The following is an 18,126-nucleotide window of genomic DNA, read 5'->3' on the forward strand; positions in this document are numbered from 1 at the left end:
ACCTTCTCAACAGGCTGGGTTAGACTAGGCTGCTTCGTAAGTCTTCTTCAGTACTAACATCCTATACTGTAACCACTCTGGCTTCAGGACAACTTCAGAGATAAAAGAACTGTGTGGTTATGATATGGAACATTTCATATAATAGGAGTTATCTTGAAAAGTATTATTTTTAGAATGAAGTATTGATAAAGGCTGTAACATGGATGAATTTCAAATGCATTATGTTAAGTGAAAGAAGCCAGACACAAAGTCTCTGTATTGTATGATTCCATTTCTATGACATTCTGGAAAACACAAAACTATAGGGATGGGGAACAAGTGGGTGGTTGCCAGGGACTGGGAGCTGGGGGAAGGGATTGACTACACTGGAGGTAGCATGAGAGAGGTTTTTGTGGTGATAGAACTGTCCTGTATAATGATTGCAGAGAGTTACACAACTCGATGCTTTTGTCAAAACCCACAGTACTGTACTACACAAAGAGTAAATGTTACTGTATGGAAATTTAAAAATCAATTCAAAATGATCTTGATAAAGTAATTCCATTTTCTTTCCAAGTTGTTTTAGGCAATGGGTCTAGCATTTAAAAACTGATTTTTAATATAAAATAATAATTTGTTATGCACCAACAGTGTTGGGCACTTTGTTCATTCAACAAATACCTCTTGAACACCTACTATGTTGAGAAGAATTGAGACTGAAATATGGGCTTATCCCCATTCTAAAGATAGGGAAAATGAGGCAGAAAAAGAATGTATGTAACTTGCCTAAGGTTAAGAGCCTATAATCTAAGATTCAAAGCCAGGGCTATCACAGTCCCTGCTCTTAAACTAGTTATATTGATGTCTGCATATATGTATGTATATGTGTGTTTGCATATACTTTTTGAAACAAAAATAGGATTAAACTATGGTAGTGAGGGCAGGAGAAAACAGGTATTCTCTGATCATTTTCTGTACATACATATTATAGGCAGTTTATTTCGATTAACAAAATAATATAAATACAGAGGGTGTCAAAAAAGTATATACATTTTAAGAAAGGAAAAAACTATTAAAATTGTAATACTCAATATATACCTATAACAAAAGATGAACACAAGTCACGTTTGACTTCTGCAATTACAAGAGGTGCTCAAAGTGGTTACCATCAGCATCCAGACGCTTCTGATTACAGCAAACTACTACTTGAACAACTTTGACCAAAGTGTCCACTTGTGTACATTTTTTGCTCCCCCCCCCGGTATCTTTTAGTCATTAAATATTCTTCTATAATATCATTTCTATTGACTGAATTTCCAAGTAGAAATATACCATCATTTATCTGGTCACTCTTCTATTTTATAATATTTTCACTGATCAACCAAAAAAAATTTTAAAGAGCCATGCTATGAACAAGGCTGTGGCTAAATCTGTGTTTACAACCTCAATTTTTTTCCTTCGAATAAATTCCTTGATGACAAATTGGTAGATGAAGCAGCTTTGGTAGACAGCCCCCTTTTACCTTCCACTCAGCTACCTCACATTTTATACTTCCCATGTATCTCTTTCAAAGAGTGCTCCCCTACAAGCTCCAGTGAAAAGTGTTGTTTACACAGAATGGCAGGAAAGGATCCTTGCATCTATTCCAATCTTCCCAACTGGCACCCTTGTCTATACCGCTAGCTTTTCGCAAGTTCACAAACATTCATAATTTGGAGAGAGCCTTGCTATATGTGTGCTACCCTTCATATGATTTTATGTCCAAGTATCATATGTGACCTAAAGATTTTAAGTTCATATTTCAATACTAAAGAAATTAGTATCTCCCTGAGTCAATCGGTGCTATTCGTTGGAGCATATCCTGTTTGCTTAGCTTTGCTTCATTCAGACTTTATTCACAAAAAGCTATAGAATGCAACAGAAATTTGGAAAAACTTCACTCTTGGGAGCAAATGACTTACTTCCCATTATACCAGGAGGAATGTCTAAGGCAAATAGTAAATATAGCCCCCAAAAGAAGTACACCTTGTTCAACACTATCAAATATTTAGAATGAATATATATATATATATATATATATATATATATATATATATATATATATATATATATATATATATCTTATTCTCTAATGTGCCATGAAGGTTGCTAAATGTTAACACTGCCTCAGGCTATAATAACTTGTGGTCTGTACCAGAGCTCAGCAAACTATAGCCCATGGGCCAAATCTGGCCCACTGCCTGTTTTTGTAAATAAAGTTTTATTGAAATGTAGCCATTGCTATTTGTTTACTCACTCTGAATTTCACCAAAACTTTGAACAGATTTGTTTATTCATGCATTTCAATTTCAATTTTCTAGCCAACACTTATTAAACACTTATTACAAGGTGCCGAACACAGTGCTTGTACTAAGGATAAAAAGATGAGTAAGACAGAGTCGCTTCCTTTACTGAGCTCAGGATTTCATGGGGAAGCAGACACAAACACATAACATCACATTTTTATACAATTTAGTTATGCAACCTGAAATAGTAGAATCTGAAAAGTATAATAAAGGCTCACTCTTATTTTTGAAATAATGCAAATGCCCCTAAAATTATAAAAATTCATCCAAACTCTCAGGATTTCTAAACCAAGCAGTCAAAGGCACTGGAAACAGTTTCATTACCACTACAAGTGACACCACTTAGTAAGCCAACATCCCTTGTCAGTATCCTGTGGACTCCACTACTAGGTACTTGCCTCTGGATTTCTACTAAAGGTTTGTTACAACTGAACAGTTATTTTAATATGCACCTGTACAAGTTCTCTCTCGCTGCATCACAAAATACCACTGATGGCTTTAAACAACATCGATCAGCTCACAGTTTTGTAGGTCCGAAGTCCAGCCCTGCATGGCTGGGGTACCTGTTCAGGGTGTCACAGGGATGCAATTGGAGTGTTAGCCACATTGAGTATTTGTCCGGAGGCTCTAGGGAGGTATCCACTTCTAAGCTTATTCTTGCTATTGGCACAATTCAGTTTCTGGTGTTCTAGGACTGAGGTTCTTACTGCCTTGATGGCTATCCCCAAGAACCACTTCTGGCCACAGGGGCGGCCCGAATTCTTAGCCATGTGGCCCCCGCCATCTTCAAGTCAACAGTGGAGAATTTCTCATGCAGCAAATCCCCCTCGTATTTCAATCTCTGACTTCCTTGTCTCTGACCTTGGGATCCAGATTCCAAGGGCTCATGTGATTCGGTCAAGCCAACCCAGATAGTCTCCCTTTCTTAAAGTCAGTTGTGCCATGTGACAGACTCTAATCATGGGTGTTAAGTCCATCATATTTGCATTGCTGGGCACTATTCAGGGAATGTACACAGGGAGCTGGGAAATTTTCAGGCTCATCTTAAAATTTTACCCACCATAGCACTTTTGTTAGAATTGTAAATGACTTGTGCAAACTATAATTATGTTATCCAAGGGCTGATTACATGTTGATGCTATTGCTGATTCTCAAAGGGAGGCAAGCGTGATGAAATACTATGATGAAGGTCCCAAACTGCCATATAGTCTGGGTCATTACTTAGAATTCAGCTTCTGTGAAAATAGTCCATTTAAAGTAATGACATCTTTTAGTTTGCAAAGGGCGTAGTATAATCAGGTAAGGAAAACGGGCGGAAATGGCAATGAGACTGCAACATCAGAACATATGGAGGTGCCACTTAGCCACAGTAACTGTGGGGTGCTATGCCCCAAAAACACATCACCCCTAATTTACATTCATTCTTACGGGAAACTTAGACACATATTATAAAAGTTTTGAATTATGGAGTTCTCTGTACAATATAACATGATAAATGCTAATACATATATGTGTAAACTCTTCAGAGCAAAGTAGAATCCATTGCCAAACATAGGATAAGTAAGAGAGACAGAAAATTTTCCTTCCCACATAAATAAGGTTGATTTAAATCAAATGGCTTGGGGAGTATGTGGGAAGAAAAAATGGAATCATCTCCAGGCTGAAATATGTAAAGGCTCAACCACCTCTAATCCCACATCACAAAACAGTAACAACTGGCAGCTGAGATTGACAAATGTGTCAAGATGCCTGTACCCGTTAGGGCAGCAGCCATGGGCAGGGCACTCTGGCCATTTTCATTTTAAACCTTCAAGGGATTTTGTAGGTAATTATACACAAACTTAAAAAACAAAAATCTATCACTCTGAAATTGAGTACAGAATATAAGGTCTTACCTCAGAAGCAAATATTTATTTGAAAGAGAATTTGTCTCCCCTGGCTCTGAATCAGCTCTCTCACTGAATAAGAATCAGTTCTCAGCATGCTCTGGCCCTGAACTGCATTTTGAAATAACACAGATAATCACTATTGCCACTTGCAAGCCACAAGGGACTGGAAGAGAACATTTAGAATATGGAAGTCACATGACTCTCAAACCTTAATTATAAAATATATTTGATTGCTGGGAGACATAAAGAATAGAAAAACTTCTAACTGTTTCCTAAACAGGGCAGGGAGTGTGGTCCATCTCTATTAAATTACTTCTAATCCCACCGAACACACTGTGTTGCTTTTCCAGCCAAACCTTTGCAAATGCTGTTCTATTCTGACTGCTTTGACTAGACAATATCCCTGACATCTCAGTTTCACCATCAACTTTTCCAGAAATCCTCCTGGACCATCCCACTCCCCACAGTAGGTGAGATGCTGGCATGGCACACATCACACACTCCTCTGTCATTGCCTATTTAGTGATTTTTCCATGAGTCTGAGCTCCCAGAGGGAAGAAACGATACCCTATTCAGTAGCCTGTGTATCCCCTAGTCCCTGCAGAGCAACCAGATCATTACAGACGCTTAATGTGTATCATTGGATGTCTAGATGGTAGGAAGGAAGGAAGGCATGCTGGCCAGAACAAGGCAATGGTACTCAAGGCCACAGATGTCATAGGGGCGTGCAGAGAAGAAATAAGAGCCCAGGTTCTGTCACTAATTAGCTCTGTGACTCTAAAACTGCCACTTCATCTCTCAGGAACTGTGTCTTCAGTGGAAAAATGAAAAGGTTGGACTAAACTAAGAGGGTTCATCAAATCTCTTCCAGGTATACTGTTCTCTCAGATCTTTTTGTCTTCAAGATTGTCCATGCTTCGTCAGCATACCCATTTTAACATGTATTTTAAAGTCAAAAACATTGGGTTTTGTTCACTAGAACGAGGGGGTTGAAAGATACAGCAACTGAGGACAGTGCCGATAGATGCTCAACGAAGGCATGAACGAATGAACAGGCGTCCCTAAATCTCTTTCATGGCTGCATTAGAAAGTGAATTTTTTTAGCTTTGGTTCTTTTGATAATAAAATTTCATTTCATCAATGTCCTCTCTAAAGGAAGGGCGACTTCAAATCCTTTAGAAGAAAAGCAATATACACAAAGGAGGAGGATGGTGTGAATTCACTGCTTCACAAAGAAGCTTAAGTTTCCCAAGGAAGCCACAACCTCTATTCAAGAGACACAAAGTGACCCTCAGAATTATCACGTCACTGGGGCAAAATGGACTTCTTCTTACTAATAGGATCAACTGGACAAATCACCAAGATGTTTTTTTTCCCAAGGCTGTCGCGCTAACAACGAGGGCAAATAATTCCTGCCAAGAGTGGCAGCCACAGGCTTATTACTCGTCCTGTGGCATTTAATTAGCACGAGGACCCTGGGCATCAGCTTCATGGCATAATGAAGACATGATGGAGTAAATGCAGAGCAAAGATCTTTCTGCTTAGATCCGAAGAGACAGTGCTACCCAGAATATGTGCAGAGAATTTATTATGTCATTTAGGAAGTTAGCTTTTTCTTTTACTTTCTAGACTGAAGAAGGCAATGTTCAAAAGAAAACTAGCAAATCACAAACACTAACCTAGACACGCTTTCTTAGTGGCAAATATTTAACCAACGTCTTAGTTAAATCGACATTTAGTCCACAGTGAACAAATAATATTGCCATATCCCAAATGACTAAATAAAATATGTGAGGAAATATATTACACGTAAATATAGAAATCAGATTTTCAGCCCAAAAGGATGCTACAGTAAGTGCTTTTTTTTGGATGGGGCAGGGGGGTCAGGAAAAAATTAGTTTTAAAGGTCACTTTTCCAGATGACCAGAATGCTGGCATTTAGCCAAAGAAATTTAAAACTGGGTGATACCAGCTGAGTGATCCATCTCTGTTCTGTCCAAGGCAGATGCTTTATTTATATGTTCCCTATTCTACAGCTGACCAGCATCCCCTCCAAATCAGTTGATATAATCAGTCTGGTCAGATCAGTTTTAATTATTCTAATAGTTCAAGAGTGCTATATATTTACCCTTTATATTTATGCGTGTGTGAAAATTATAAAATAAAAATAGTAATAGTTCAAACATCATACACACTCACACACATACACATACACGAGATGTTCACTTCTGGAAAGTGCTTATAATGATGCCAGAGAAAAAGTGTAGCTAAAATGTTAATCATGTCAGCTGAGATAATATCCAGAGGGAAGAGAAATGTCTGTTGCAGTAAGTAATAATCATTTTAAGAAATAGTATCTAAAGGCAGGGAGCAGAAAACGCCAAGATGAGTGGGGTGGTCGTATTTGGGAAGAAAAGGACCTGCGTAGGCAGGGGTTTGGTCTGGATAATTATTTGCTTTAGGGGTGGGGAACAGAGGGGTGTGGAGGACGTTTAGCAGCCCCCCGGGACTCTGCCCACCAGATGCTTGCAGCAATCACCCAGCTGTGGCAATCAAAACTATCTCCAGACAGTTCCAAAAGTTCCTGGGGAGGAGAGGGTGGATTGTGAGTCGTCCTTCGGTTGAGAACCACCGCCTTCAACCCACGGTCACCCTGGTTGCGGCTCCATCCCCTGGATGCCATCCCAGTTCCTGGCTTCAGATGCAGAGTGAGCTCGGCTACACCAAGGTCAAACCTCAGGGCACCAGCTCGCTGCAAAGTGGAACAGCTTCCCACACTAGGTGAGGAGTCTCTTAAATCATGAGTTCATCTGAGACTAGTCCAGGAAAGCTGCTTAGATTTCTCAAACCATCTTTTGAGGTCTTAGTCCTTTAAACCAACAACCAAAACAAAGTGAAACTATGATGAGAGCAGAAATGGTACAATCCTTTGAAAATGCAGCAGCAAAACAATCTAATGGCTTAGAATGGCACATGCAGAATCTTGTGGGGGAAAAATAAACAGAAATTGAAGGTCCTCGTGATCTTTCTTTTTTCCAAATATGGCTTAACATGCACTTTAAAAAAAAAAAATCCAGACCTGACATGTTTTATTAATTTAATTGGTTTCCTATTTTTTTTTAATCACATTATCTAGTAACGGCATCTCTGCCAGTTTGGTATTGAAGATAGGCTTCCTTTCTATCAACCTCAGGTAAGTTGCTCAAATTGTAGTTTAGCTAATCCCTAAAAGTTAATGATCCCACCTGTCTCATGAAAGAAGCAGGATCATAAAGCAGAAAGATACCAGAATAGTGTGTGGTTAAGGAGAGCTCCATCGCTTCCCCGCTGGGTGACTCTGGGCAAGTTACTCTCTAAATCACAGTCTCCCATTTAAAAATAGCGACTATGATAGTAGCTACATGCCAGGTTTACTATAATTGTAAACCTGGTATACAGTATGGGCTTAGTCAATTGTAGACAATCCTTTTGTTATAAAAATTAGCATTTGCATGGCCCTAATTGGAAATGAGCATGGAAATGACCATAGCAATTTCACTGTATCACTCTCATAAAATACCAGGCATCTAGCAATCCAGTAAGTTAGAAGTGAGAACTGGAGGAGGAAGCAGTCTCCTTTGCAGAACAAGACAGTACCCTCGAAAAAGCTTACATTTTCTTTTTATTGAAAAGGAAATTAAAAGAAGAGTGGTTAAGCTCCTTTACTCACGCCTTCATCCCATTTTACCTTCCCAGTGTAATGGATCTGAGGCTAGAGGGATTAGATCTGGGTAGAGCACCAGTCATTTCCTCATCTGTGTTTCATTATTCATGGGATGGTTCCCTCTTGCAGCCTCCCCAGAACACACTGTCCAGGGAGTGGATCTGACATTTCAGTGGGGCAAACGCCTCTTCTCATAGCTAACATATTCTTTCTGGGCCAAGAGTGGATCTCAAAGTGATTTCTCTTCTCCCAAGTTCTCATTCATTCAGAATTTGCTGATACAATTTATTCACCCAATGCATATTAATTGAGGACCATCACCTGCCAAGAATTTTGCAAGGAACTGGAGGTATCTTGATGATCACGGTTGGGGCACTCAAGGAACTTAGCTCTGGGAGGGAGGCCAACATTTGCTACAGGGATGCATAATTTCAAACTGAGCCAGGAAGTAGCTCTCTAGCAGTGTAAAACCTCTCTTAACCTGCAGTGTCTGCAAAGACTCCCCTGAGTAAGTGACACAAGAACTGAGTGGAAAGCTCAGGTGTAAAGCTTAGAACCACATTTCCCAGATTCCTTTTAGAAGGGGTCTGGTTAGATCCTGCCAGTGAGAAGCACTTGGGTAAAATCTGGAGCTCTCTCTTAGGGCTTTGAAATCTGGCCAACAGTGTGATGTAAGGACAGCGAGAGGAGGGTAAGAGGGCAGTCATCCACAGAGAAGACACCTGACCAGACCCTGCTGGGCATAAAACCATGGCATTATCTGCTTTCTCTTGGTCTCCTAGAGCTGTCCTCGTTCTTGATCTTCCCTCATCTGGTTCTATTGGCCAGGTACTGGGGCTCTGGATATTCTTGCAATAAATTCCTTTTTGCTTAAGGGAGTCAGAATTACCTTCTGCTGTTCACACCCATCGAGTTGTTTGCTTCTGGTCACATGCCACACTGCTTTCTGCTGCACTTACATTTATGATTATGCACGTCTATCTCCCCAACCAGACTGTCGGCTTCTTGGGGACTGGACAATGTCTTATTTCTCTTTCAACCTCTAGGACCTAGAGTGGTGGCTGACTGACACATAGGAAACACGCAGTAAATGCAAAATGAGTATGATTTTGCACATGTTCAAAAAAGTATGAGGTTTGCCAATAACAAATACAAAAGTTCAGCTGGATATTTAAACACTGACAAAGAGCTCAAAAAATCAAATAGAGTCAAAAAGTCCTCTGTGCCTTATGGCGATTTTACACTGATGTGGAAATCTCTATGTTCTACAGTCATCTTCTCAGATATTACTTTTTTTATGTAAACTTCATGAAAAAAACCCAACGTGCTAATAACCATACTCCTGTAGCACCCTTACTTCTGAGCTTATCGTTATTCAGAATTTTCACCACCACACTTTGAAATGGGTAGAAAAAGGCTGCTGAAGTGGGCAGGTCCATGACACCACTCCCAGGAGCCAGCTACATGCAGCACTGCCTGCACTTTTCAACCCACAGGGCAATCCATGAAGCCCAAGAGGCAGTTAGTGAACTTGGCTTCCAGAGAAATCACCATCTGTTTTTCTACCCCTAATAAATAAAGTGTCTCTGCTCTATAAATTCACATTGCTTGTGGAACGGAGACCTCGAATGAAAACGGAGATAGAATTTTTGTCCAATTTAATGGATTTTTAAACAATATCTTGGGTAGCAAATTTATGCTGCAAGAATCTACGGGCTACATAACAGTCTGAATTTTATCTGGTTCAAATAATACTACCATGTCCTAAAACCCTGGGCATTATATACTTTCCAAATGTACAATGTTGTCAAGGTTTTATGACATTTCCTACAAAAACTCAATAGTCAGGTAGCACTTCATCAATTGCAGTTTACGTTTGGGTATGAGAACAGAATGCTATGGCTGCAGCATGTAAACTGTGCCGCTCCTCTGACTTCCGTATCATAGCCACACAGGGATATTCCACTAAACAGTTTTCCTGCATGCACATTTTTGTCCCCTACAAAAGAACTCCATGTCTTGTAATTATGGAGTAGAGCCAAAAATATGATGGTAGATCCCCAAACTCATTCTTGATGACTTCTGTTTTCCTACAAAAGCTTGCTCAGTGATATTCTGCTACCTGGGATTCTCTGCTTATTCAACTTCACTTCCTTCCTCAAGTAAGAAAATGCTTAAAGCACGGTGCCCAGACATGTACCCTGCTGCCTAGACATGTGTCCTGTCCACGTGGCTTATGGGGTACACAAGACTTCTGAGACCTTCTGAGGGCTCCGAAGGCAAAGCTGACAGATATGAGGTGCAAGCCTAGCTTTGCCAGGTTAAACACGGCTATGAAAGGCACATACCCAGTTCTACTGGCATCAAAACACAGTGCTGGTTGCCAAAGAGTCTATGAGAAAGAAATATTAAGTAATACCCCACCTCTGACATTGACATGAGTTTATTATTCCTACATGCCAACACACCCTAATCTAAAGCTTATGCTGTTTCAATCCAGGCCTGCCCAGAAATAGCCAATTATGCTAAATGTGGTCAAAACTTTAAGGAGTCTTCAATCCCAAAGACAATGATTCATTGGCCCATTAGTTTCTGTAGTATTTCCGTATTTTGAGTTGATTTCTGCATTGTGTGCATTTCAGGGATTATTTCCATCACATTGCAGGTATAATAGAACTCTTGCCCCTTCGCTATGTTGCCAGTAGTTTTATTTCCTCCCAAAATGTACTGGTAAACACTCAATGAAAAAAACTCAAAATAGAACAACCCCTTCAAATACACATAAAGTATTTCCAAATCCATTATCTACATGCTTTAAATAACTGGAATTGTGATTATGTTGCCCAAAGGAGCCCTAATGCATGACTAACTTTGTTCTAGAACTTCCAAATTGGTTCCCAAACCTTTGAATCTGGCTGTGGGGAAAAGTTTAAAATTTTACAAAATATACTCATGATCAAACGTGGTCATTTGTCACTTTTGCGTTGAAAGTGCCTTCTCAAAATCTTTACTGAGAAAACTATTTCCATTTATTTCTCAAGAATGAGAGTTCTAGTCTCACCTCCTAGTAAAACAAACAATTGCGATGGTCTTCCTTGATTTGCTGTCACATATGGTGCCATCATCAAAAAATTTAAGGTCCACAGGAAAATGAGCCTTATTCTCTTAATTTGCAGGAACCATTTTATTCTCTTTTCCCCAAAGACAAAAACAAAACAAGCAAACAACAACAACAACAAAACCCTGGTATCTAGAATGTATGACCTGGGGCAAGCCTACCACAGACCTCAGTATCCTTCAGTTTCCTGGGGTTGAAACGGTCTCACAGGGTTACGGTCAAGAGAAAGTGAACAGTGCAGGTGAAGAGCACAACAGAGTATCCAGCATACAGTGTTCAACATAAGCAAGTTCAATAAATGTCAGCTTTGTTATCATTCTCTGATGGGTATTTTAAGCGAAAAGACTTGTTTTGAACCCTCAGTCCATCTTCCAAGAACTGCCACTGTCACTGTTTCTGTTAGTCCCACCCGCCCTGACAGCCCCTTGACTCAGGGGTCCTCAGTAGTCTCCCCCCGCTCTCTTCTAATTATCTGTATCAGTTAGCTGGAGCTTCACAGGGGCATCCAATGACCAGGGCTTTGTCTTTAAAGATCTTGACAGAAACGAATGAATACCATGATCCATCAGATCACCAATATCCTGTGAGTGAAGACGGAAGCCAGTCAGGATGAGGACAGCTTTATGGGGGTATGACTTGTGTAGGGGCACAGGGCCCCACATTCAGAAGGGCCCCAGGCTTAGTTTAATGCTCTGCGATTGCTCCCACCCTGAAATTTACAATCAACTTTGTACAAAGGATCCCACATTTTCACTTTGCACTAGGCCCCACAAATTATGTAGCTGGTTGTTATAGCTGGAACGTTTTGCTCAGAATGTGATATGAATTGTTGTATGTTTTAAAAGGATTGCTCTAGCGTCTGTCTTAAGAACAGGCTACAGAAAAGGTAAGGATAGAAGCCGGAGAAACAACTAGGATGCTGTTGATATCAACAAAGGGAGAGATGATAGTGGCAAATGACACCAACAGAAGGGGCCAGTTAGATGCCATTTGCCTATGGCTGCAGCATGGGTGCCTGGCAACATGCCAGCCTATGGCAGTACCCTTGCCAGCCAGCTCCTGCTGCCTACCACTGGTTCCTGCCCCATGTCCATGCTGGTTGTCTGTTAATCTGAGAACCCGATGTCTTCATAATGCATTTTTTTTTTCTTAAAAGAGCAAATATTGGTTTCACTTTGTGTCTACCCTTTTCCTAGGGCAAGGCAGGGGACCCTGTGGTTCCACAAAACTGTACACAGTAGCAAATGGGAATTTTCCAAAAGGAAATTGGACTGCTGTCGACAAAATCTAGATCCTACAATGGAGAAAATGAGCTGCTGAAAGAAGGAAGGAAAGAAGGGCCCTTACCAGGTCAGTCATGTTCTGTGTTAGGTCATTGGAGTCAGGGTTTACTGTATATTCTCTCGTTGATTCCAATCAAGCAATGGATGTAAACAACTCCCCCACCCCCGCTAAAATCTGCATGGGTTTGGCAGGATAAGATCTACTAAAGTTTATGCAAATACAACATGCATCTAAAATACCATTAAGACCTAAAAAATACTTTGTTTTTGCTCAATTCTCTGAAAGAAAAAAGGACAGATTAACTGTTTTGACTTTTTATTATTTTAGACTTTCATCTAAATTTGTATGATTATTTCTGTTTAAGATGGCAAATGAAAAAAAATCATCACTATTTACTTTTCAGGTAATCAAATAGAAAAGTCATGAGGCCATGCTAAAAGTGTCATGAGTAAGTTCAATATCAGTAAGTTAAAAGTTTATACTCCCTAATCTAAAATTCTTAAAAAAATAATTTCTTCAACGCGCTCAAAAATTTCTCTGAAATGACAAAGCATGGATGATACCAATCCCCAACCTGAAGGGCTTATGTCAGCTACTCACCTTTTTCTGAAGAACGTTGATTTTTCGTTCCTTCACTTCTAACATATCCTTCATGTCACGAATCTCTCCAGCCAGTGTCCCTTTCTCTTCCGTGAGGTCCTGCAGCTGTTTTGTTTTTTTATTGAGAAAAGATTCTTTCTCTTCCAATCGTAATCTCAGCGCATCTACCTGAAATCAGGAAAAAGAAAGAGGGTCGTGGTTTGACACAGAGATTATCAGTATCCATTAGTCGTGCCCTATGAGGGAGCAGGACAGCAGTATGCCTTCTCAGGACAGCATGACCAAACCACTGCTCACAGGCAAGTCAACACCCAGCATTTTAATAGTCTGTATCTATCTCAAAGTCCTGTTGTGTGTGTATCTGAACAGTGATACATTTTTTACTATAGATTTATATGAAATAAGATGCTACACAGTAATAGTGTGTCTCCATGTTGTGAAAGCAGATGCTGGGAGACAAAGTACAGTGATCCCCTGTGCTGTGAGAGCCCGGGGGGTGGGGACAGTGCCCGCTCCCTCTGCAGCTTCCTCCAGGAATAGGGAGGACACAACTGGCCACACCTCAGACCTCTGGAAGAGCAAGGCTGACTTGTGAAGAAACACTCCTAAATTACAAAAATGCATGTTGCCAAGAGGAAGTACATGCTGCCGCTGGAAGGAAGAAGAAGATGTGGAAATGACAACCATTCACCAGCTTTAGGAAAGACTGTTTTCCAAATACTAAAAGGGGGAAGAAAAAAAAAAAAAGATGAAGTATACAAAAAAAAAAAAATCCTAAAAATCCTGTTTCTACCTTAGCTCAAAAATTAGATTATTATAATCACTGCTTTTCAAATGCCAAGAACAAAAGGAGGAAACATAAGCTTTATTTTTTTAAAATGTAACATTCCAAAGACCACATATAAAAAATATCGACATGGGTGATGCAGGGTACTGGGGTGATAGAAGGCTCCAATCCGCACCGTGCAGACCAGGGATTTCATAGATAGTAGCACATCAACAATCAGGGAGTAGTGACACAAGCATGCTATTTAGAGATATAAAAAAAACAAAACAACTAGGCAACAAGAGTTAAAATGCGTTGTCTTGGGGAAGAAGAAATGACACAGGGGCATGGAGGTGGCTGCTGCATCTCATAGCAAATTTTGCTCATTACACTAACAGCAAGTAAAATTTGGATGAAGGGGGGGGAGATAAAAGTTAAAAAAAAAAAAGGATGTAGGAATACCATACAAAGCCAAAATAAATAGATATGTAAGTACTATGAGGACACAGAGTCCAAAAGCTCAATGTGGAACAAGGAAAAGAAGACAGTAAGTTTCAAGCTGGATTCTGCTTCAATTCAGCTGTGAGGACCAGGATAAATAACTTACTGCCCCCACCAGGCTTCCAGCCTCAGTTACTCCACTGATAAAACAAAGAGGTGGAACAGATAGTCTCTAAGTTCCTCACTTTTTATTATTTTAAAGGCAGGAATCAATCTTAATAGAATACATCATGGAAGAATAATTATATTAGAGATAAAGAAGAAAAAGTCATTGGGGTAGAATCTCCTTTTCTTACCCTCTCCAAGAAAAGGGTATCAAAGTTGTGTTTCTAAAGGTCAAAGGTGATGGGTAGGTGGGTGAGAGGAGACTTTTCTAGTTTTGGTCCCAGAGAGGATGAAGCTGGGAGGTCCCAGCAAGGGAAGGGGTGACCATGCCAGGGGTGGCAGGATGACCCTGACTGCATTACAAGCAAGGATGGACATTCTGTGACTGACGAGGGTGAGAACTGCAGATTCTTCAAACACGTGATGTCTAAGCCTCTTCTCACACAATGGTCATAAAGATCTAGGGGCCGGGAAGGCACACAGGGATCTTCCCTTCCCTAAATGAACATTCATGGCAGTTGCACAAAAGTGTAAGCATCCCAAACTCTGAAGTGGCCTATCTTTGTTTAACGTTATCTTCACCTACCAACCTAGACTAACACCATTACTCGACTTTGGGTTTTCATCATACCTGGTGAACAAATAGGATTTTTAGTTTATACATAAAGAATGGCATTTGGGGGGTTCCTTGGGAATCGGTAGGGCATGCTGAGCACTCCAGATTATAGCTTGGCTAGAAGGGGTTACATTATTTGTAGAGATTTGCCCTCAGGTTGACCAGGACTCAGTGTGAATCTGAAAAGAAACTGGTCCCATTAGCTCTGCATTCTAGCTAAGAAAGGTTGATGGTTTATATCTGGACTAAAGGAAATGCCCAATATCCAAAACTGTGATATAAATAAATTACAATATGGGAGGTAGTGAGTGGTGCCGAAAAGAGTTTAGAAGAAAAGACTCCGTATTGATGAGTAATACATTAAACATTTGCAGCACCTTCTCACCACGCGTGATCTATCAGTGCTCTGCCACCATCTTCCTCAGCCCAGAAGAGAGAAAAAGCAACCCTAGCTCTAAGAATATTTCTCCAGGAATAACACAGAGAGCAAGGATGGTTGTGATCAACACACTACTCGTAATACCCAAACTCTACATGGCAGGAGGGATTCTGTGCCAGCTGAGATCTTCTGCTTTGGAGTTTATTTTCCATGCGCCCAAAAGCATGTACTTAGCTTCAAAGGAATTTGAATCGTGCCCTTCAATTACCTTCACTCTGTCTTCACAGCTTTGCAGTCTCCTACAATCAAGAAACGAAGCTTACAGGCCTTTTTTTTCTTAAAGACAAAACTTTGACCTGAACTGTATCCAATTCTCAACCAACATTAGCCCAGTTTGCAGCAAGCAAGTATGACATCATTTCTAAAGTCAAATTTTAACTTCCAGATGGTACAAACCACAAGCAGGCGCACAGGCCTTCTGATGCACAGAAGTTTAAACACAGGGAAGATCAGGCAAGAAAGAATATAGTCAATTAAAAATTAGAGTATGTCCTTTCAAACTGGGGATCAATGAGTAGGAGTAAAGTTCCCCTCACTGATATTTGGACTTCACTCAACAGTGTACATCGTTTTAAAAAGAATAAGAAAAGCCTTGAAGTTTAGATTATATTCCAACATCAGGTAGAGATATAAAAGTTAAAATGTTTGGGAATATGAAATACTTTTCTTTGCCTCTTCACTCAACACCAAATAATTTTAAGGGTCCTTGACTCTCTCTCTTAAACTTTGGCAGTTGACTCAATAATAAAACTTGGCAAAGCAAAAAGCACCATCATTTCCCAGAAAAACAAAAGAAAATTAGAACTGTATGATATAGTCAGTGCACAAAGACCCATACCTAGGTTGAATTTCCAATTTTTATATATGACTTAACCGCATGGGAACTAGTCACCTAATGTTAAAAACTAGGACAATCTTTTCATTTTACGAGAATTACTCATTTCTTTCTGATCCAGTTGTGCATGTGTTTATGTGAGTGTGAGTGTGTGTGTGTGTGTGTGTGTGTGTGCGTGTGTAAGAGCATATAATATATGAAAATTTAACCTTTTATCTGGCAGTATAAAACATGAAACATTTGTTATCACTTCAGTTCCAGGTAATAACTTGAAAGAAAAGGACCATGGCAATGAAATTGGCAAAAATTGCCAAAATCAGAGTTAAACATTATTAATCTTCATGTCAGCACCCAGGAATTATAACCAGTTCCAATGGTGAGGTATGTTTGTAGAAGTTCTATACATAAGCCTCCCGACCTTTCTGCCATATTTTACATGGGCCTTCAGAAACGGTTTCAATGTTGTGACAGAACACTAAGTGCTACTTGATGTGCCATAAATAATTTTTTAAAATCAAACGGTTCGTTTCGATTTTAAAATGACTACAGCAACACTTGAGGGGGAAAAAAAAACCACTTGAGAGAGAAAAAGGGGCCACTTGAAATTTTTCACAGATTAAATACTACTTACTTGACAACGCTTCAGGAATTGAATAAACATGCTATCACAAAGAACAACTTTAAAGGAAAATGAGACTGGAACACTCACAAAAGATCCCAATATAGTTTTATTTCACATTCAAAGTTTTGTTTGTTTGTTTTTCCTAATAGTAGACTTGGGTTAAGGGCATATTTGAATTTGATTCAACTTGCAATCATTCAAATAGGGAGACAGTTTCAAAGTTGGAAGTATATATAATGTATACAGCTTCCGAAGACACAAACACTGAAAATAACCTAAAATCTAAAACTTGCTGCGGTAGTAACCACTACTTCTCACTCACATCCAATTTTCCTTTCCTTCTTGAACATAGGGAACATCTTCCCAGCTGTCTTTTGGGAAGATGGGGCCGTTTGTTTTATTCATGAAATGTAAGCAAAAGTGACATATATACATCACTTCCTGTCCATGTCACCCCCCACACACACACACATTCTCTCTCTCTCTCTCTCTCTCTCTCTCTTTCTTCTTCTTCTTTTTCTTCTTCTTCTTCCTCAGAGATCTTGGAGGCTACACTTTCCAGATGGTGGAGCTACAAGATGGCAGAAGCTCCACTAAAAAAACCCTCAAGAGACCACAAGAAGGAGCATCCCTCTCCCCTCCCCCTAACACACACACAAATCCACAGCCCCCAACATGGATTGGACTTACAGTATGATATGTTAAATGACTCAGAAATTATTAGAATAATTTCTTCTGTTTTTGCTAAGAAGCGGGCACTTTAAAACTAGTAAGATTTGTTTGTCTTCGAGATAGCCATAAACCTAAAAAAAAAAAAAAAAGAAAGAAAAAAAGAAGGGCCATTTGATCTCTCTCTACTTCTTCAATGTGTAAAATCTCAAAATCGGCTTTCCTCTGTCCTTTCATCTCAAATCCAAAGGAGGGGGGAAGTGGCAGAGAGGCAAGGACAGAGCTAAAATGAAGAGGTAGCAGACCCTAGGGAATGGATGCAGAAGTTAAAGATCAAGGCCTTGGGGAAAAGAGAGAGACTGGAGAGGAAGAGTCTCATTGGCTTGAACTTCAGTGTGTACAGAGAAGTGGCTCAAGTGGACAACTCTGTTTTGCCAAAGTCTCTGCATTACAAATATATGTGTTCCAGCAACTCGTGGCAATAGCCACAGCTTACCCATAGGCCTTCCAAATGTTGGAAACAAAACTCAGGGGTTATAAGCAAAATGAGGATATAGCAGTATCTCCTTCATCAAGTTATTTTGGGGATTGAATTAAATAACATGCAATGCCCTGAGCACAGGGCCTGGCACCCAGAAACACTCAATAAATTTTT

General features: G+C 39.9%; 1 protein-coding gene across 16 annotated transcripts in view; it reads right to left on the reverse strand.

Annotated features, from left to right (window-relative positions):
• The window catches only part of ERC2 (ELKS/RAB6-interacting/CAST family member 2), a 918,423-nt gene that overhangs the window by 534,717 nt on the left and 365,580 nt on the right, over nucleotides 1-18,126 (reverse strand). For all 16 annotated transcript variants that reach the window (XR_012489712.1, XR_012489713.1, XM_074313131.1 and 13 more), the window contains one exon: nucleotides 12,919-13,086. Coding sequence is in view for 14 of the 16 variants with exons in the window: in XM_074313131.1 (XP_074169232.1) it covers nucleotides 12,919-13,086 (168 nt within the window). In the remaining 2 variants the exon portion in view is untranslated. The remainder of the gene's footprint in view (nucleotides 1-12,918; nucleotides 13,087-18,126) is intronic.

The sequence above is a fragment of the Rhinolophus sinicus genome, linkage group LG10, assembly GCF_036562045.2.
Source record: "Rhinolophus sinicus isolate RSC01 linkage group LG10, ASM3656204v1, whole genome shotgun sequence".
NCBI classification, from domain to species: Eukaryota; Metazoa; Chordata; class Mammalia; order Chiroptera; family Rhinolophidae; genus Rhinolophus; species Rhinolophus sinicus.